This window comes from Sinocyclocheilus anshuiensis, unplaced genomic scaffold (assembly GCF_001515605.1).
Source record: "Sinocyclocheilus anshuiensis isolate Anshui unplaced genomic scaffold, SAMN03320099.WGS_v1.1 scaffold121, whole genome shotgun sequence".
Lineage (NCBI taxonomy): Eukaryota > Metazoa > Chordata > Actinopteri > Cypriniformes > Cyprinidae > Sinocyclocheilus > Sinocyclocheilus anshuiensis.
Window position 1 is genome coordinate 1,016,818 of NW_015539856.1, and position 14,421 is coordinate 1,031,238.

Sequence of the window (14,421 nt, forward strand, 5' to 3'; positions counted from 1 at the left end):
TACCCTACCTGTATTGAACCGGAAAAAACAGCGTTCACTCAGAGCTACACAAGAGGAGAGTTTGAGGTTAAAACGTATATAAATTGTAAATGTTTTTAGAAAATAACCGATGGTTTCGCTAGATAAGACCCTTCTTCCTCGGCTGGGGTCGTTTAGAGCTCTTTGAAGCTGCATTTAAACTGCATTTTGGATGTTTAAACTCGGGGAACCATAGAAGTCCATTATATGGAGAGCAATCCTGAAATGTTTTCCTCAAAAAACATAATTTCTTTACGACTGAAGAAAGAAAGACATGAACATCTTGGATGACGACAAGGGGGTGAGTACATTGTCTGTAAATTGTAATTTTTTGTTCTTGGACGTGAACTACTCCTTTAACATCATGAAGCGCATTAAACATTATATTGCATCAAGGTTTCCCAAACTGGGGTTTGTGAAGGAACTGCTGCGGGTTTATGAGTCTAATGAAAAGCTAATAATTAATTAAATCATAAAAACGGTAAATTAAAATAAGACATTATAAAATCAATCAAAATAAAAACACTTAGTAAAAAAAAAATAGTATTTTATTTGTTTACCCACATGTCATGTGACCATAACCAATGTCAGAGAACCATAAACATGCAAATGTGATCTCATTTTAATATCTCAGGGGAACTTTAAGTAAAAATATATTGGCTGAAAGAGGATCAGATGAGTCAAACGTTTGTGAGATAATGAATTTGTGCATTTTAATGTGTTTGAAAGACAAAAACCTTCTAAAGATATAGAAAAACATGGTTAAATAACCTACAGAGTGATCGTTCAAATTAAAACTAATGTGTTCGTCAGTAGTTGATGCAATGTTCAAACACTTCTTAAACCTGAAATGGTTTTTGTAAATCCAATGTTCAAAATGCAGTGACTGGTCTTCATGTGAATGTCCACAAAACTGGAAGACTTTCCGAGTGCATATAAGCTAGTTTAGAAAGGAACATTTAAAAGATGGCATGAAGGAGAATCAGTGAGTTATGAATAATTTATTGCTATTGTGTAAATAGTATGCAATCATGTAATCCATAAAAAAGTAACTCTAGTCTGATTAGTATTCTACATGGAGCGGATCGAGCCATTATTACTATATTATGTTTACTGCTAAATACCATTATGCAAAGTGGTATAAAAAAGTGTCTAAACAAAACCAGTGACACTAATCTTGTATTTTATAGTCCAAGCAAGAAATCCACAGACGCTCCGCTCGGTTACGGAGCACCAAGTACAAAGCTCCGGCCTCTGAGAAGAAAGTCTCGACCAAAGGAAAGGGAAGACGACACGTTTTCAAATTGAAAAACGTAAGTGCGTTTCATTCAGGATTGTTTCTGGGTGTTTTCTTCCTCCAGTATCTATGTGGGTTAAAGGAATAGTTCACCCAAAAATGAAAATGCACTCCCCCTCAGGCCATCCAAGATTAGGATGAGTTTGCTTCTTTATCAGATTTGGAGAAATGTAGCATTGCATCACTTGCGCACCAATGGAAGTGAATGGGTGCCGTCAGAATGAGAGTCCAAACAGCTGATGAAAGCATCACAAGTAATCCACAGCACTCCAGTCCATCAGTTAACATCTTGTGAAGCCAAAAGCTGAAACAAATTAAGACAAATCCACTTCTGGCTAAAATAAGAGTCCTTTATCACTGCAGAGGATCCATTGGTGAGCAAGTGATGCAATGCTAAATTTCCTTAAATCTTATTATGAAACAAACTCATCTGCACCAGGCCTGAGGGTGAACATATTTTCATTGCATTTTCATTTTTGGGTGAAAATGCTTCAATGGCATTATTTTCCCTTCTCTTCTTATATTTCCATAGCCTATCAAAGCACCAGAGTCCGTGTCAACGATCGTCACATCAGAGTCCATGTTTTACAAGGTAATCATCACTCCTTTCTACTGTTCAGAGTGTTTGTTTAAAGTGTTTTTCTATCTGCCACTTATTTATTCACTAAGCTACTCGTCTTGTGTTCAGGGCGTCTATTATCAAACAGGAGATGTCATTAAAGTAACAGACGAGGACGACGGTAAACCGTATTACGCACAGATTCGTGGTTTCATCCAGGACCAGTACTGTGAGAAAAGCGCGGCGTTAACTTGGCTGATCCCGACTCAGGCCAGTCCTCGAGATCGGTTTGATCCTGGCACATACATTGTTGGTAAGTTCATGCAGGAACACGTTGTTTTTGTCCCTTGCTCATGCAAATGTGATATTCATTTTATGCTACTGTTCAACAAACAAGAAGTTAATATTGAGTGAGTTATATTTTAGACACAATATTGTCTGTTTTTCTGTTTTGACAATGAAAAGAGTTCCAATCAAAACTGGAGCTGAACATTTGTGACCCTGGAGCACAAAAGCAGTCATAAGGGTCAATTTTTTTAAAATTGAGATTTATACATCATCTGAAAGCTGAATAAATAAGCATAAGGTTTGTTAGGATAGGACAATATTTGGTCGAGATACAATTATTTGAAAATCTGGAATCTGAGGGTGCAAAAAAATCTAAATATTGAGAAAATCATCTTTAAAGTTGTCCGAATGAATATCTAAGCAATGCATATTACTAATCAAAAATTACGTTTTGATATATTTACGGTAGAAAATTTACAAAATATCTTCAAGGAACATGATCTTTAATTAATACCCTAATGATCTTTGGCATAAAGTAAAAATCAATAATTTTGACCCATACAATGTATTGTTGGCTATTGCTACAAATATACCCCAGCGACTTAAGACTGCTTTTGTGCTCCAGGGTCACATTTGTGCATCTCAGAGCAACACTGCAGTGTTTCGTTCCTGAATGAATCATTTCAGTCAGTGATTCAAAAATCCACTCATAATGACAGTCATTTGCTTTGTTTCTAAATGAATCAGCCGTTTTGAACGAATCGTTTGAATGAATGATTCAATGAATCGCACGCTAAGACAGGGACTTTGTTTTAGTGTTATATCAAATTATCCATAAACCAACCAAGGTACCAGCACAAAACACTCTCTGCAAAATATTGTTTAATTAGCATTATTGAAAAAAGTCTCAAAAAATATTGAGATATTATTTTGTCAATATCGCAACGCACACCCTATTGCAGACAGATGTGCTCTACTCCAAATGTCAGGTCTGCGTTGATTAATTAATTGTTAAAGGATATTTAAATTGACTTGGTAATCCTGGATATCTTTGCTTAGGCCCTGAGGAGGACTTGCCAAGAAAAATGGAGTACCTGGAGTTTGTGTGTCACGCCCCGTCAGAGTATTTCAAATCCAGAAGCTGCCCTTTCCCAACATTACCAGTTCGTCCAGAAAAAGGCTACATCTGGACTCATATAGGACCGACGCCTGCTGTTGCCATCAAAGAAACCGTAGGGTGACGTCAACCCTTAAACTCAGACTGAACTGAATTGTTTTTATTTACATTAACTTTCAGTACAGCTTCAGATACTGAACCGTCATGCTCGGATGATTATGTGTGGTATTGCCCTCTGTAGAGTAAATTTCATAGTATTTTTCAAAGCAAAACAGGTGTACAAATTGCAAATCGAAACTTTATGTACAAAGTTAATTTGTAACGCATCATGCATACTTTCCAGGCGTGTATAAAGCCATACCACGCCGTTTATGTGTGCTGTCCTCTGTGCATCTCTCACATGTGTTTTCTGAGCGTTCAGTGGCAGCAGCTCTCAATAACACACTCCTGAGTCTGAGAGATTAGCCTGAAACAGATTCCAACTCTTGCATTAGATTTTAGCCAGAAGTTGATGTGAGCAAAAATGTGACCCTGGACCACAAAACCAGCCATAAGGGTCAATTTTGTGAAATTTAGATTTATGCATCACCTGAAAGCTGAATAAATAAGCTTTCCGTTTCCGTTGATTCCGTATGGTTTGTTATGATAAGACAATATTTGGCTGAGATGCAACTATTTGAAAATCTGGAATCTGAGCGTGCAAAAAAAATCTAAATATTGAGAAAATCATCTTTAAAGTTGTCCAAATTAAGTTCTTAGCAATGCATATTACTAATTACTAAAAATTAAGCTTTGATATATTTACAGTAGGACATTTACAAAATATCTTCATGGACCATGATCTTTACTTAATATCCTAATGATTTTTGGCATAAAAGAAAAATGGATAAGTTTGACCCATACAATGTATTGTTGGCTAGTGCTACAATGTATCCCAAAAAAAAAAAATACCTGGAAAGGACCTGGAGTAAAGTATAGTATAGTATTTTTAAATTTTTCACCTACTTTGAAACAGACTCTCAGTTAATCGTACAGTATTACTCCAGGTTTCTCTGCATTGCTGACATAACAATGTCCAAACTTTAGTAGATCTCTGATAAAACTGACTATTGCATTTTAAACCTGGCCTATAATAAAATGTCGTCATCATGCATTTGCATACTTTGTTAAGATGCATTACATAATCAGAGACGGTGAAACATTTAGCTTTTTATCTTTAGGGGACGTTAACTTAATGTTGTGTTTTTTTGTTTTGTTTAAAGCCTAATATTTTTAGATCAAACAGTAATTGCAAAACCCTTGGCAGTACCACGGCGGACCCCCTTGGAGTAAAAGAATAATGCAATTTAAAAAGGATTTCGCCTGTCAATGCAGAGAATGAATGTAAAGAATATGGCCTAGGACAAACTCTAAGACACACTGAATGCATTTATTATAAAAAGCCAGAGGCCAGAATATGAAAGCAAACAGCTGTTTGCACATCGTAGGTTTATGTGTCGACTCGTGTAACTTTTCATTTTTTTCAACTAAAAATGAAAGTCGTAGTCGAGATTAAAGTTAACAGGAAAGGTTCCACATGTGAGGCATTTGTGTAGATGATGTGTTGCACTATTCAGTCCATCTGTTCAGAGGGAGAACAGTGTGTGTGGGTTCAGGGCAGTCATAAATACTGAGTCTTATTTGTCTTTTTTGCTGATCTGTGAGTCTTCAGTTCCTCAGGCTTGCTAAGTTTCTTTCATCTCTGGAGTGTTTCATTCAGCTTGAACGCTCTAATTATATTTTCCTGTAAAACACAGAAGCGCATGTCTTCACCTTATACCTGTAATGACAGCATAGGGCTGCAAAGTTAAATGTACCGATGATATATCCCTGAGCTGGTGCTGAGTTTGAGAGGAAGACACTAGAGAAATGGACTCGCCTCTCGGCAACTGCTCCAGATTGTCCACTTTTCCAAATGTGAGGCCTAAGCAGTTCTACCTGGTGAACATAGTCAAAGTCATTAAGCTCGTGAACGAGTGTGAGCGCACAAGTGTGTGTGTTAGAGTGACAGATCATCAAACATGGGTGCAAATGGCTAAGACTTAATTGGCATAAAACTCAACAATCCACGTCACACGACACAGAAAAGCATGCACAATAATTAGTTTAGCGGATAAAAGAGGATAAAGGTCTTAGTTTCTGACATAAAGCGATATGACGTAATATGAATTAAATAATGCTAAATAATATATAATTTTAAGTAGTGCTGTCAAACGATTAAACGTTTTTGTTTGCATAATATATGTGTGTGTATTGCGTTTATTTACTATGCATATATAAATACACATTCAGTTTACATATTGATATATATTATATATAAATATATTTAATAAATAAACATAACACATTTTTCTTAAATATATGCATGCACGTGTTTGTATTTATATATACATAATAAACAGTATGCATATATTATGTAAACAAAAATGTTTATTTTGGATGCGATTAATCGTTTGACAGCACTAAAAAATAAAGCACCATGCATCAAGGTAAATATTATTTATGAATATCTTGTGTGATTATGTGTGTCATCTGATGAATGTGATCACATGTAAGCTTAGCTCTGTGGTTCTTCACCATGACAGTAGCACTGAGAAACATTAATATCTCCACCTCCCTCTGTACAGAGCAATTACACGTTATTCAAATATAGAAACACATTTGAACATGTTTGCAAATATATATTTACATTATATATATATTTTTCCAGATTTCATTCATTTGATAAAAAAATACAGTGAAAACGGTCATTTTTTTAATTTTCCGTTTTATTATATTTTAAAATGTATTTTATTACTGTGATGTAATGCTGAATTTTCAGCATCATTTAATTCAGAAATCATAACAATATGCTGATTTGCTGCTCAAGAGATATTTCTGATTATTATCAATGTTGCAACAGTCGTGCTGCTCAATATTTTTGTGGAAACCTTGATACACTACCATTCAAAGGTTTGGGGTAAAAAAAGGAAGAAACTAATACTTTTATTCTTTTAACTGAATAATAAAAATAAAATCAAAATCAAAAAAATCAAAAGTGAGAGTAAAGACATTTATAATGTTGACAAAACAAATTAATAATAATAATAATTTAAAATAAATGCTGTTCAGTGAACTTTGTATAGATCAAAAAATAAAAAAATAAAAAATCACACAAATATTAAGAAGCAAAAACTCTTTTTCACATTATTAATTGAACACCAATAATAATTGAGCAGCAAATCAGCATATTAAAATCATTTCTGAAGATCATGTGACTCTGAAGACTGCAGTAATGATGCTGAGAATACAGCTGCGCATCACAGAAATCAGTTATATTCACATTAAAAACAGCTATTTTAAATTGTAATAATATTTTACAGCTATTAATAAATAAATGCAGTGTTGGTGAACATAAGAGACTTGTATAAGTAAAATAAAATACACATTTATTTACTGCACATATAAATACATATTTAAACCAACATAAGCATGACAGTACTGTATAAAATACACTTAGATGCTGTGTTTTGTTCTGTTTACAGGGACAACACTAAAGTCCCGTGTGACTTTTCTGCTAGTGCAGGTGTAAAGTGTTATTAGGCTGCAATAAAGTAATCATGTCAGAGATCGTCGCTGCTTCTGTAGGCACTGACCGAGTCAAAGGCGCAGGAGTTGTTGTCCTCTCTTCAGGACGGGGATATGCTCGCACAGTCCTGGACTAGCTAAGAAAGCAACTAAGAAAACAGACATAGATCTGCTGTTAAAGTATAGTAAGAGTGAAACGAAGGGTTTACCCAAACAACATGTGAGGGATAGATGGCAGAAACAATGGGAAGAAGAAGAAGATGGTTTTATAGCATTCATAGAGTTGTTGGTAAATATAGAGTAACAGGAAGAAACACACATGAGGAAACATATAGGCTTCGAATATAGTGAATTCCAAGGGTTTCAATGTAGATTCTGTCACTGACACTTGTACACATGACAAATAAAACTTAAGATTATGACCCTGACCCACACTCTTAATCAGTAGGGGGCGTTAATGCACCTAAAAGTTGTATGCCATCCGCCTTTAAAACCCCAAGGAGAAGAATAAAACGCGTTTTGCGTATACGGTTTGAAACTGGCGGCTGCTCGCTTTCCGTAGCGTGACGCGCTTGCTGTTGGCGGGCCCTTTTGTAAACATCAACAGAAACATGGAGGAGTCCGAGAAGAGCGGGGAATCTTTCTCAGCTAAAGGTAGTGTGGATAAAGTGGACGAAAGTGGTTCGTCTCGTCGGAATGACTCGGTTAAGTCATCGCAATCTAAACCGAGACTCAAGCTCTTCGGTAAAGTGATGGAGAAGAGTCTGCAGTGGCTGCTGGACAACGCCAGGTACGTTAACGTACGAAATACAGCTTTCCCCTTCCTTCGCATTGTGTTTTTGTCGTCTCTTACTAAGTTAGCGCCACTCTTTGTGTCAGTTTCGACAGGTTTTCCCACTGTTTCCAGCCTCTGTCAAAGCAGAACCCTCAGCTGACTGAAGCCATGCACAAACAGTTCATCAGCCAGCTGCAGACTTTAGTTCAGGTAACAAATAACGTTAAAATACAGGACTCGCGAGAACATCCGGGCGCTTTCCAAACGAAGCTTCGAATCCTTTGCGAATCGTTTGTTTTCGAATCAGTGACTCGGGACGCGAATCAAACAGTGTTGCCAGCTACCGTATTGGCCCTAATATAAGACGACCTGTCCAGATGCACCTTTTGGAAAAAGGCTTTTGACTGTGTTTTCAGTAAAACACATTTTGTCTTCGATTATTTTCATATTGCATATTTTTCCTATTTTAATTTTTGTTTTGAAAGTATGGTAAAAACTGGTCAAATGTACCAACAATCACATTTAAAAAAATGCACTTTTTGATATACCATTACAAAAAAAAAACAACAACAGGTAGCCCATCTGAATTAGGACATTTAGGCTATCCATCTAATAGTAGCCTACCAAAATCTTATTAACAGTAGAAGTTAAATCTTACTGTAGTCTTCAAATCTGGGTACTGTCTTACGTTTTAAAAGGGTCATATGATGCTTTTTTAAAGATCATTATTTTGTGTATTTGGTGTAACAGAATATGTTGACATGCTTTAATGTTCAAAAAACATTATTTTTCAAATACTGTACATTATTGTAGGTCCTCTATGCCCCGGACGTATTTCCAAGAAAAAAACATTCTTATATTCGGGTCAATACGGTAATTTTCAGGGGAAGTTCCTAAAGAAAGGTCGATTGGTTGCCAAATGACGTCATTACATAATCAGGATGTAAAATTGTCACTGCATCAAATCTCAGCAAAAAATATATTTTAGATATGTTGATTTAGATCCGTTCATAAAGATAATATAAATAACTATTTTAAAATACAACATTGGTGCACAATTTTAAGTTTTTTTATTAGCTAGTAAACTAGTAAAACTACATTGTCAACCATTATAGTTTTGAGCAGTGTATTATTAGAAGTTAGTATACTACACTCTAAGAAGAGTCTGTAAAAATAGAGCACAATCTACTGTTAATATGAAGGAATTTTCTATGGAAGCCTGTTTCCGCCACTAAATAAAGAATAAAACAAGGTAATTGCGACTTTTTATCTCGCAATTCTGACATTTTTTCTCACAATTGCGAGTTATAAAGTCAGAATTGAATGACCGCCATCTCACAGATTACATGCGTGTAATTTGACGGATTGATCCGTGTAACATTGAACAGTCTATATAATATCAGAATGTTGCTTTATAGTAGCTTTTTGCATTCGTGTTTTAGTAGTGATGATGTATCATGTGTTTTGTGGTGTGACTTGTGTGTTTAGAGAGAAATCTCCACTGTGATTGAGGAGGGCGACCTGCAGGTGAAGTTTGAAGAGCTGGACAGACTGGAGGAGCTTGCTAAAGACACACCACGAGCTGCTTGGTGAGTTCACAGACCGATGATAACCTGAGTCCACAGCGTATTGTCTTTTATAATGAAAAACACAAGCAATGGCCAAAATATGTTTAATCTGTGCCACAGCCAGTTATTCTAGTTTGAACTAAGTGTGTGTTCCGTGTCGGAATGTCTCTTTTTGTTTTCATCTGTGACTCCGCCCACTGCCAGTTTAGCCAATAGGATTTCAACTCTCTGGGTTGCCAGTTAGTGGAAAACTCAGCCAACGGAGGAGACCTGATTCAAACATCAAACAAACAGATGCTAAGACTAGATCCATGGAAACTATTCATTTTTTGATCTTTCCATCTAATTTTTAATAAACACGCTAATTTGTAGTGCAATTGTTGTACCGTTTACTGCACTTTAAGTGTGTCACACATCAGACGTGAAGCGCTGCGCTGCAACCAATGAACTGAAGTCTCACTAAGACACAAGTCTTTCTTTCCAAGAAAACTGAATTTAAAACCAGAATATATAGAGAATATATTGAATTAGGTTAAATATTTCAAGAGGGTTACCAAAGGTCACTCTCACTCTCTCACACACACACACTCTCTCACACACACACACACACACACACACATGTTTAGGGTTAGGAGTTGGCTAGGACAATAGTTAAGTGTATACAATTAAACAACTACATATTTCCTTAAAAAATAATAGTATGCAGAATTGAATAGCAAGTGCTATAACATGAGGTGCTGTAATAGATACATACATACATACATACAAGAATAAAAACCTATAGGGTCCTAGAAATACAGCCTCCAGTTGTGCAGCAATACCCTTCTCAATATTTGAAGAGCTCATTAGCAAAAATAGATCAATAGATGTTAAAAAGTCGTGTTTTTTGTTTATCCTGCATTCCAATTAATATCAGTCAAACTGCAGTTGGGTTGTTTTGATTAAATATAATAACTAAAAAAAAATACAGCTAACTAGCACAATAAAACATGATAACACAATAAAAAAAAAACATGATTTAGGAAAATGAATAAAAACGGAGTTATCTGTTTTTGCAAATAAACTATTCATTTTGACTTGGACTGCAGTACCCATTTCAACCGCTAGCTGTCACCTGACCATCTCTAAACACTACCATCTCTCGTATTTTCCCACTTGCATAACTAAATGAAGCATTTTTTGAGTCTTGTATATTTAATGTGTCCTGATGTTATCGTTGAGGCTCATGTTTTGTATCGTAGGCGTCCGAGTGGCGTTCCAGAGCAGGATGTGTGCAGTGGTTTAGTGTCGTATTATAAGAAGCAGGAGGAGTACATGCGGATACAGCTGAAGAAGCTCCAGAAGGAGAACGCAGGTCTTGCTCAGAAGGTGCAGGCCGGCCGAGAGAACATCACACACACAGAGCAGCACATTGCCGCAGGAGTGGAAGAATGGAGGGTACCAGAAATTTCTCTGATACACTCACATTTTCATTGCCATAAGCTGAATAAATAAGCTTTCCATTGATGTATGGTTTGTTAGGATAGGACAATATTTGGCTGAGATACAACTATTTGAAAATCTGGAATCTGAGGGTGCAAAAAAATCTAAATATTGAGAAAATCACCTTTAAAGTTGTCCAAATGAAGCTCTTAGCAATGCATATTACTAATCAAAAATTAAGTTTTGATATATTTACGGTAGGAAATTTACAAAATATCTTCATGGAACATGATCTGTACTTAATATCCTAATGATTTTTGGCATAAAAGAAAAATCCATAATTTTGACCCATACGGTGTATTGTTGGCTATTGCTACAAATATACCCCAGCGACTTAAGACTGCTTTTGTGCTCCAGGGCCACATATGTTACCACAGATTCAGCTTTGCCTCTTCTTCTCCATCTGCAGGCATCACTTGAAGATCTGGAAGCTTTTGTCTCGACTCTTTCCCCATCTGAACACTTTGGGTCTCTCTAACATCCACGGTCATTTCTTGGATTTGGTGAAGCCTGAATATAATTTTACTGTGCATCTGCAAGGTTTATTTTGTGTTATAATATGTCTTTAATATGTGTACTCTTCATTAAACAGCTCTTGCACTTTTTAACAGTGTTGTTTCATTGTCTCTGTATAAAGAATGAATAAATGGGGGAAAAAAACATCACAATGGAATCACTGCAGTGGAGGAGATTCTTATATAAACATAATAAATAAATACAAAATCTCCATGGCATCTAGAATTTCTAAAAGTATCATAGTAACTACAGTTAAGTATTTACATATATGGGATCTCCTGCATTATATGAAGCCTTCGTAATCTAATTTTCATTGTATTTTTGATTAAATAGTTATTTATTATTGTATTTATATGATATTGGTGGAAACTGGTCAATTTGTTCAAGGGAACCCTTTCTTCCAATATTGTGGTTATTAATGCAATAAATGCCCTAATAAAAATAAAGTAATGCAAGCTTATTAAATTGTAGCCTGTTTATTAACACAAGCTATGGCTGTAAAATAAGGTTTTTGTTTAAAAAAATCAAGTGACATTTCAGCAGTGTAATTTAATAATTAATTAATAATTATTATGATTATCTCAGCAGTGTAATTTAATAATTAATAATTATTATGATTATTTCAGCAGTGTAATTTAATAATTAATTAATAATAATTATTATTTCAGCAGTGTATGTCAAGTTCCTGCTTTTTATCCAGAGTCCAAACATGACGGATTTAGCATTATAATAGTTAAATATAACAATTAATTTTAAATAATTGTAAGTGTGCCGTTAATCACTAGTGTGCGTTTATGATCGTGTACCACGTGATGAACACAATGCGACTGCAACCGGCAGCCGCTCGGATTTTTTATTTGTAGTTTTTTTATATTAATATATATACATGATTTAGTTTCAGAAGTTATGACGGAAATATTTTCAACTTTGTTCGGACTAAATGACGCACAGCCATCCACGGGGCCAGCAGGTTTGGGTTTCGCCGCCGGTAAACCTCCACCGCCGATGCCGTCAAACCAAGCGCCGGTGGCGGCTCAGATTCCAGGACAGCTCGGGGATGAGGGGCCTACACTGCGAAAACCCGGAGCCATGAACGAACCTTTCTATTTACTTCGAGAACTGCCCGGTAAATACGTCCGTAGTGCTTAGGGATACAGTACAGCGTGTGTGTGACTTGTAATAATGTTTTGTAACTTGGTAAACTGCATCTAGATGCGCTTTTGTGTTTGTTTTGATTCAGTTGGAAGCGACCTGACGGGAAACACGAACCTCATCACGTATTATAATCTGGAACACGCGTTTAATAAATTCTGCGGCAAGAAAGTGAAGGAGAAACTGAGCAACTTTTTACCAGAGTTACCAGGTGAAGTAAATATGTTTGTTTTTGAGAAAAGGAGATGCATATTATCCTCTGAATTCCATGAAAATGTTTGCCACAAATGGTTTGTTGACATAATTTTGTGACCCTGCACCACAAAACCAGTCAAATTTTGGGTAAATTTTGTGAAATTGAGATTTATGCATGATCTGAAAGCTGAATAAATAAGCTTCCATTGATGTATGGGTTACTAGGATAGAACAATATTTGGCTGAGATACAACTATTTGAAAATCTGGAATCTGAGGGTGCAAAAAAATCTAAATATTGAGAAAATCATCTTTAAAGTTGTCCAAATGAAGCTCTTAGCAATGCATATTACTAATCAAAAATTAAGTTTTGATATATTTACAGTAGGACATTTACAAAATATCTTCATGGAGCATGATCTTTACTTAATATCCTAATGATTTTTGGCATAAAAGAAAAATCCATAATTTTGACCCATACAATGTATTGTTGGCTATTGCTACAAATATACCCCAGCGACTTAAGACTGCTTTTGTGCTCCAGGGACACATATTCCATGTTAGTGCCATGGTCAGGGTTGCCAGGTTTTCTCAGCAAAACCCACCCAATTGCTTTCCAGGAGGGATCCCCTGGTAAAAATCAATGGTAAATACACGTTTTAACATTCCAGTTATTGGGGTCACGTCAACCCGCGGACATTAAAAACATCCCTCGGAAAGAGTGTTAAAGTAGCCCAAATCCGTGGGAAAACTGCAGACTTGGCAACACTGACCACAGTACTGTAGTGAGTCGTGTTCTCTCTCTTGCAGGTATGATAGACTGTCCAGGGATTCAAGATGGCAGTTCTCTGCGCTCTCTCATAGAGAAACCTCCGGTCTGTGGAAACTCTTTCAGTCCGCTGACAGGAGCTCTACTCACCGGATTTCGATTACACACTGGCCCGGTAAACTAATGCACTAACACAGCGGCTGCCTATTTAGACAACATACTATCTAAAGCATTTACAACATCTTCTCAGAGCCTCGTGTTTACAGTGTTTGTGTGTGTTGCAGCTTCCAGAGCAGTACAGACTGATGCACATACAGCCGCCAAAGAAAAAGAGCAAACATAAAAACCGACATCCCCGACCTCAGGATCCTCTGCCACCAGGTGACACATAAACCTGATGTTTTTCACATGCACACAAACGCATACGGGCATTAACTCGCCTGTGTTTCCTGTGCAGAGACCCCCTCAGATTCTGACCCCAAGAAGAAGAAGAAAAAGAGGGATGATGATCCCGATCGCAAGAAGAAAAAGAAAGACAAGAAGAAAAAAAAGGTGAGTGACTCACAGGGCAAGCCTTAAAACAGTCCAAATGACTGAATAAGATTGGACTTAGAGGACAGACTATATCATTTTTAGAGAAATAATAGAATATGAAATGCATAAACTTTGGAGATACATTTAAAGGGACAGTTCACCCAAAAATGATAATACTGATAATAATCGTCGTTGGTATAATACACGTTTTTTTTTTTTGGCGGGGTTCCCCTTGTACAAATTGCATTCCAGGGGCTAAATATCACGTTATTGGGGTCGCTTCAACCCACGGCAACAGTGTTAAAGAAGCCCAATTCCGTGGGAAAACTGCAGACTTGGCAACACTGATGCCATTGTGTTCTGTGAATGATTTTGACTGATTTTAAAACATCTGCTTTCTCTGTATTGTCTTTTTCTCTTAGAATCGACACAGTCCTGATCACCCTGGTCTTACTGGATCTCAACCCAACAGCAACAGCCTGAGATAGAACCAGTGTGTGTGTGTGTGTGTGTGTGTGTGAGAGAGTGTGTGTGAGAGAGTGTGTG

At 36.4% G+C, this 14,421-nt stretch overlaps 3 protein-coding genes across 4 annotated transcripts in view; all 3 read left to right on the forward strand.

Annotated features, from left to right (window-relative positions):
- The window catches only part of LOC107684831 (GATA zinc finger domain-containing protein 1), an 18,717-nt gene that overhangs the window by 3,604 nt on the left and 692 nt on the right, over positions 1–14,421 (forward strand). The window contains exons 2-5 of one of the 2 annotated variants that reach the window (XR_001633895.1): positions 1,209–1,331; positions 1,848–1,907; positions 2,004–2,187; positions 3,222–3,730. Coding sequence is in view for 1 of the 2 variants with exons in the window: in XM_016481198.1 (XP_016336684.1) it covers positions 1,209–1,331; positions 1,848–1,907; positions 2,004–2,187; positions 3,222–3,403 (549 nt within the window). In the remaining variant the exon portion in view is untranslated. Of the gene's footprint in view, positions 1–1,208; positions 1,332–1,847; positions 1,908–2,003; positions 2,188–3,221; positions 3,856–14,421 lie in introns of those variants that run through there. The other variant, XM_016481198.1, reaches the window with a different exon arrangement.
- LOC107684832 (polyamine-modulated factor 1-like) lies at positions 7,409–11,306 on the forward strand. Its single transcript, XM_016481199.1, has 5 exons — positions 7,409–7,675; positions 7,765–7,870; positions 9,149–9,249; positions 10,470–10,665; positions 11,120–11,306. Exons 1-5 carry the CDS (start codon positions 7,497–7,499, stop codon positions 11,186–11,188), a joined length of 651 nt encoding a protein of 216 aa, XP_016336685.1. The 5' UTR covers positions 7,409–7,496; the 3' UTR covers positions 11,189–11,306.
- LOC107684830 (mediator of RNA polymerase II transcription subunit 19-A) lies at positions 12,012–14,415 on the forward strand. Its single transcript, XM_016481197.1, has 6 exons — positions 12,012–12,352; positions 12,467–12,589; positions 13,383–13,516; positions 13,626–13,722; positions 13,799–13,893; positions 14,298–14,415. Exons 1-6 carry the CDS (start codon positions 12,133–12,135, stop codon positions 14,361–14,363), a joined length of 735 nt encoding a protein of 244 aa, XP_016336683.1. The 5' UTR covers positions 12,012–12,132; the 3' UTR covers positions 14,364–14,415.

Bases quoted from the DNA above. Each gene is read 5' to 3' on its own strand.
- LOC107684832 (XM_016481199.1), top strand. From the start codon at position 7,497: ATGGAGGAGTCCGAGAAGAGCGGGGAATCTTTCTCAGCTAAAGGTAGT. The intron at 7,871-9,148 runs GTAACAAATAAC...TTGTGTGTTTAG, and splicing joins AGCTGCAGACTTTAGTTCAG to AGAGAAATCTCCACTGTGAT. The intron at 9,250-10,469 runs GTGAGTTCACAG...TTTGTATCGTAG, and splicing joins GACACACCACGAGCTGCTTG to GCGTCCGAGTGGCGTTCCAG.
- LOC107684830 (XM_016481197.1), top strand. From the start codon at position 12,133: ATGACGGAAATATTTTCAACTTTGTTCGGACTAAATGACGCACAGCCA. The intron at 12,590-13,382 runs GTGAAGTAAATA...TCTCTCTTGCAG, and splicing joins CTTTTTACCAGAGTTACCAG to GTATGATAGACTGTCCAGGG. The intron at 13,517-13,625 runs GTAAACTAATGC...TGTGTGTTGCAG, and splicing joins TTCGATTACACACTGGCCCG to CTTCCAGAGCAGTACAGACT.